The following is a 6,183-nucleotide window of genomic DNA, read 5'->3' on the forward strand; positions in this document are numbered from 1 at the left end:
TCATTGTATAATGCGTTTGTATCATTTTTAAAAGTCCATGATCTCAGGAAATAGAGAAACATTTTTAATGCCTTGGTTTTGACAATTAAACACTTTAATTTCATACAAAGACATCATAAAATGCGTTGGTGTTAGACCATATTTTACCTCGATGCAGTGTGTTGGTTATGTCTTTTATTATGGTGTATTAGAATGAATTAGAGTATTAGTGATTTTTCCCTGTGTATATTATTGTGGCGGCATTGGCTCAGGCGGTTAGAGCAAAGTGTCCCTGAGCAAGACAAACCCCCTTGGTACCTTGAATGGCAGCCAATCGCCGTTGGTGTGTGAGTGTGTGTATGAGATGGTGAGTGGGTGGAAATGGGTGAATGAAGGTGCTATATAAATTCAGACATTTAGCACTTATTCATACAGGAGAGAGAAGAAGGGAACAGATCAAAAAGGTTGGGTGCAGAAGATTGAACCCTAAACACACAGGAGGGTTGACACTTAGCCTGAGAGTCAGCTGCCGTACAGACTGCACCACACTGTGCTCTGTAAAATACACCCACACTGATGTGTGTGTTTCTCTCTGCAGATGCTGACGGTGTGTACACAGTGAGTAAAGTAGCTGTACAGAGTGGAAGATCTGTCACCATCCCATGTCTCTACGATAGAGAATATGACTATCACGTGAAATACTGGTGTCATGGGTCAAACTGGAATTTTTGTAAAACTGTAGTACGCACTGACTCTCCTAAACGTACTGGTAAAACATCAATCACTGATGACCCCACCCATCATGTCTTCACTGTTAACATGACAATGCTGACAACCTGGGACTCTGGATATTACTGGTGTGCTGTAGAGATCCAGCGCGGTGGAGATAAGGGAGCATATCTGTACCTGTCATTCACTGCAGGTAAGATGGCTGCAGCACACCTGCTTCCTCTTAATTACGGCATCTTCACTATTCCAGTGTTATGCAATCATAAGCTGCACAGAACTTTCTACTGCAGACTGCTGCATTGTGGGTAAATGAGTGATCTTACCTCTTATGCTAGCAGTATTGAATTCTTCCAGAACATGTAAAAGTCCAGGCATGTCATTACTTCACTGCAGAACTATTGGTGTATTTGGACCTCCAGCAGATTGGTGCTTTAATTGTATTACTTTGCAACACCACTCCCAATCTGTATCCAAGTCAGTACCAATATGACAGTTATTTGCTTTGATCTTCAAGTGACTTCTACAGTTTGTGTATAAATGAATGTTGTATATTTTTGTGTTTATTCTGTGGTGTTCAGACACTCCTGGACTCTGGGTTGAGCAGCAGGAGGTGGCCGGTGTGGAAGGGGGCCATGTCAGTGTGCTGTGTCACTATAATGAACCGAGCAGCATGAAGAAGTGGTGCAGGATAAAGGGCTCCTGTGTGGAAGTGAATTCTGGTGAATCTGGAAGATCAGAGATGAAAGATGACCACTCTAAAAAGGTTTTCACTGTGAGGGAGCTGAACATGGAGGACACAGGCTGGTATTGGTGTGCTGCTGGAAAACTACAGATCCCTGTTCACCTCACTGTCACTCAGAAAACTACAACTACCACAGTCACCACACGTAAGGAACTCAAAACGAGCCTGTATAAGAATGCATTCTATCCTCGAATTTTCAATGACCTTTTCTGTCACTTTCTGTCAGTGAGGGTTGAGAGAAACAGTGTTCTAAATGTCATGTTGTGAAACCCTTTGGTGCTAGCTAGTGCTCTCTCACAAACTGCCAGGTGCACACCAGTGCTGTGTTCTGTTCTTTCACATGAACACGTACTCATGCCCCCATTCGCACACACACACACACACACACACACACACACACAAGCACAAACATTTGCATTCACACAGGCACACACACACACACACATAGATACAATAACACTATACATAACACCATAAAATATTCATAAAATATGATTAACTTTTTATTATTTTTTCCTCCACTCTTCATAGCAACCCATTCTTCAGCATCTGCAGCACTAAGCACATCTCTTCTGGTTACCACAGCAACCACAGCAGTAACATCGTCCAAGCCTTCAACCTCAAAGTATTCAACAGTCTCAACACCTTTCTCACCTGTTCCAACAACAATCAATTACAATAAAAGGTGTGGTATTTATGATGGAAGAGCCAGTAAAATATTCAAATCTGTTTCTTTTTAAATCAAGAAGTTCAGTATGAAAACAAAAGGATTAGTAACATAGTAAAGTCTTTATATTTAAGTTGGTACTTTTCCTGACAAATGTGTCTCAAAATCCCCCCTGTCTCAAAGTCAGTGAGGCCTCCTCCTGCAGACGTGCTCAGTAAAGTCCAGATAACCAGGCCTCTCCAGCACTTTTCAGCAGAACATGGCCCAGTGCATGCTGGGATATGGTACATGCTGCATGTACTTGGTGTCCCACATGACCCCTAGTGCTTCCATTTCCTTTTTCTCCACTCCCTGTTTCTGGAGTCCAGCAGTTCTCTCTGTACATGTTTGTGCTTGTCTGTGCTCTTCTGAACTGATGGAGAAGGCTGCAGTACTCAGAGAGACTCCTGTGTCATTTGAGCATTTCAAACGGGCAGAAAATTTCACACACCCTGCTGTTCAGTCTTTCAGATCTCAAAATCATCCTGATGGCACTAGGGATGCTGTTGCTGGTGGCAGCTGTTGCCACGGCTACCTGGAAGCTGTGTAAGAGACACAGTGAGTATCCACATGAAGTACGCTGAGTGTGAAAGAATAGTGTGGGTGCTGTATGTAGGAGCAGTCAGCACAGCATTAGTGAAGTGCAGTACACTGAGCACAGGAGTTTGACAGGCAGTAGGGGTCTCATAGGGGGGATCTCAGCTCTGTCATGATCACACTCTCTTATCACAGCTCATCCTGTGTCTCCTTACAGAGGGAGTCCAGCCTCACACAGGAGCAAGAGAGGACCGGAGCAACGAGCTGACGGTACGGCCATTTTACACTCTGCACTCTGCCGAGAAGGCTGAAGGTCAATGTCAGTCAGTGTCAGTCAGTGTGGTCAATGTCAGTCAGTGACAGTCAGTATCAGTCAGTGTCGGTCAAATGTCAGTCAATGTCAGTCAATGTCAGTCAATGTCAATTAAACTTCAATCAAAATTTGAGCTGATCCGCAAAACACAGAACTGCAGAATGGAGAAGGACATACATATATTGTGGGGGTGTGGGCGTGGAGAAGAAATGACTGCTACAGTAAAGTGTGATAGTTCTTTATTCATACATACAGAAATGCTGCACTTATCAAACAAAACTACATTCAGAAAAATCTCAAGTTGAATATATTCACCCACACTCAGTTTCTGGTTGGAGATGTTCAGTACCAGCACCTGCAAGTCTATAGACACTAAGTAACAGTTTAACAGACTCAGACTAAGCTTCATCTGGACAAGATTGAATTTACTATAGGACTAGCTTCAATCTTTGTTCAAAGTAATTTGGGTACATTTCTTTTTTTATCTCTCTGTAGCTTGACGTTGTTTCACTGTTACTTGTTAATGGGCTCACTTGCTTGTCTCTGGTCCACCAGTTGAACGGCCCTACTGTACAATATGAAAGGTAGAAGTCTGTATGGATAGACCAGCTGTTATGAGTTCAATGTTGTGTCTCTCCCCTGGCAGACTGCAGACTCTGAAGATGAAGTGACCTACAGCACAGTGTTCACCAACACACAGTCATCACACAGAATAAGTCCACCACAGTCACAGGTTGAGTAGTGGCTGGATTTCTCACACATTTGTAAAGTGCCTTTGCAGAGAATCGTTCTGTTATTATTCAGTCTCATCTCATCCTACATCCTTAGAGATCCTGTATTTCTTAGAAATCATACTTTATTTTGTTACAATACAAATAATTTGATTGGCAAATATTACACTTGATTATAAGAGATTATAAACGCGCCTTTGTGCCTCTGTGGTGATACCACTTTTCTGTATTCCTGAGAGTAACTGATATTCTCCACTGTTCACCACTCTGGAAAAGAGCGTCTGTAAATGATTGTCATGTGATGTAATGTAAACTCAAAACAGGAAGTCACTGAGCAGCAATGGGCTGTGATAGTGGAGATGAACTCACAGGCGCTAAATGCTGAAAAATGATCCTGCTCTCAACAGCTTTGAAAACAAGCATTCATTTTGAGGGAAAATGATTCAGAATGTTTACTAGTCAGGCAATGAAATGACATTAAATTAATTCATTAAAAGCTTTTTTGATTAAATGGTTTATTACATTACATTACGTGGCATTTAGCAGACAAAGTGCAAATCAAACACAAGAATTCATGGGATAATCCTCAATGGGGCATTTTTCACATTATGATCTTGAATTGACTGAATTGACTGAATGAAATTGAGCAAACCCCCTAACCATGGTCAGTAACAGAAACATGTTCCCCTTTACTGTCCCAGCCTTCTGAAAACCCTGCAGATGAGGTTCTGTACAGCTCAGTCGTCCGGAAAAATCTACAGGTGAGATTGTTCATCATATCTCAGAATCAGCTCCGTTCCAGTAAATATCAGAATTTAAAGTGGCACGCTGTGAAATGTGAACATATTTATATCTATGTATATATATTCTCCTTTTGAGTTGTTTAACCACAATTTGCATGTTTACTTTAGACACACAAAACACAGGATCAATTGCAGTGTGTTTTGTAGCTGCAGTCTAAACCTTCACAGAATTCAGGAACTGCTATCCAAATCTGTTAACGATTAGCTGTTCGAGTTTTCATGCATTTTTGTGGTATTGAGGATTAACCTCCACCTAATCGCACTGCAGTTCACCCAGAGAATATGTAGTGGGAAATGTTTGCATAACCCTCTGTAATGTTATTTTTTGAGTTACTGAAATATTCCTGTTCTGTACAGACCACACACTCGTCTCGCCGTTCTGCAGCAGATAGAGCTGGTGATGTGATTTACAGCTCAGTTGCCGGGCAGAAAACACAGGTACTTTATGCTGGATTTACAGTTGGTTTATATAATAAATATGTTTCACTGATTATGAAATATCAACACCAAAATGTTATGGGATGCATGTGCGACGACGTGTGGAACTTGCATTTCTTTTTAGTCCCTCATATATTCACAAATATTCCTATTCCTGTTTTTATTGCACCTTTTTTAGTTGTGCTCAAGCGTGCTCGTATTAGAGCCCCAATTATCTTGATACCTTTGCGTGAATGTTCCCTGTCTGTTCAGTAGGGGGCAGCAACGTGACGAAAGAGTGTCGTCCCAACAGGAATTTTGTCCACAAGCCCAAAGGAAGAGGCCTGGATGTTCAGCAACGTGTGGAACCTGAGGATTCCTATTTCAGAGCATCAAACACACCCCATTACAAATATTTGACTCTGCTTTTTCTTACTGGACCAAAAAAGACACCATAATTTTCCTAACTTGAAAAGGAACTATCGCCTTCTGCTGGACAGATTGGAACGATCAGATTTTTCCTCGGCGATTTAAAAAACCCCAGAGCATTCCCAACACAATCTCCCAGTAGCGTGAACAAATTTCAATTCCAATGACACATTTCCTATAGACTTTCACAGATATATAATGAAAAATAATAATATTACCAGTGAATAACAATTTAGTTTACAGTATAATAGAGGGGTGGCAATTCCGGTCATTGAGGGCCAAGGTGTATGCAGGTTTTTGTTTCCACCAATTACCCTGGCTAAATGAACTAATTGGCTGAATGCACCAACTGTCACGTTTCAGGTCTGTCTTGCCATGTTTTATGTTTATTCATTTTGTCTTAGTCACGTATTGTCTTATCAAGTATTATGTTAGTCTAGGTTCGTCATGTTGTTTAGTTTCTTGTTACGATTTATTTTCTCGTCAAGTCTAGTTATGTTTCGTTACGATTATTTTACCTTGTTATGTTGAGTGGTTATCGTCTTAGTTCGTTTAGTGTTATGTTTGGATTTATGTTTATTTGTACGCAGACTGGTCAATGTCTTTCCGCAAACCTTGCGTTCCGCCTTTCTCTCTCTCTCTTTCTGTCATTCACACCCTAATTGTTTCTATTTGTCTATTTACTAAAACTACTACCGCTAGATCAGGATTGGGTAGAACTAACAAACTAATCATGTGTTCATGTTACCTTACGTTTCTCGTGCATGTCATTTTCTAATTTACTAATGCTAGGGCAG

General features: G+C 41.1%; 1 protein-coding gene across 1 annotated transcript; it reads left to right on the forward strand.

Annotated features, from left to right (window-relative positions):
• The first annotated feature begins 363 nt into the window (after positions 1 to 363).
• Positions 364 to 4,946, forward strand: LOC133126711 (polymeric immunoglobulin receptor-like). The gene is made up of 5 exons (XM_061239047.1): positions 364 to 901; positions 1,287 to 1,595; positions 1,982 to 2,135; positions 4,439 to 4,498; positions 4,898 to 4,946. The coding sequence occupies exons 1-5, from the start codon at positions 556 to 558 to the stop codon at positions 4,944 to 4,946; spliced, it is 918 nt and encodes a 305-aa protein (XP_061095031.1). The 5' UTR covers positions 364 to 555.
• Positions 4,947 to 6,183: the final 1,237 nt, after the last annotated feature.

This window comes from Conger conger, chromosome 4, assembly GCF_963514075.1.
Source record: "Conger conger chromosome 4, fConCon1.1, whole genome shotgun sequence".
In the NCBI taxonomy this organism is placed as follows: Eukaryota; Metazoa; Chordata; class Actinopteri; order Anguilliformes; family Congridae; genus Conger; species Conger conger.

What these genes read in the sequence shown, in the direction of transcription:
- LOC133126711 (XM_061239047.1), top strand. Translation starts at nt 556, where the DNA reads ATGTGTGTGTTTCTCTCTGCAGATGCTGACGGTGTGTACACAGTGAGT. An exon ending in ACAATCAATTACAATAAAAG is followed by an intron (nt 2,136 to 4,438) that starts GTGTGGTATTTA and finishes TTACTGTCCCAG; the next exon opens with CCTTCTGAAAACCCTGCAGA. An exon ending in TCGTCCGGAAAAATCTACAG is followed by an intron (nt 4,499 to 4,897) that starts GTGAGATTGTTC and finishes TGTTCTGTACAG; the next exon opens with ACCACACACTCGTCTCGCCG.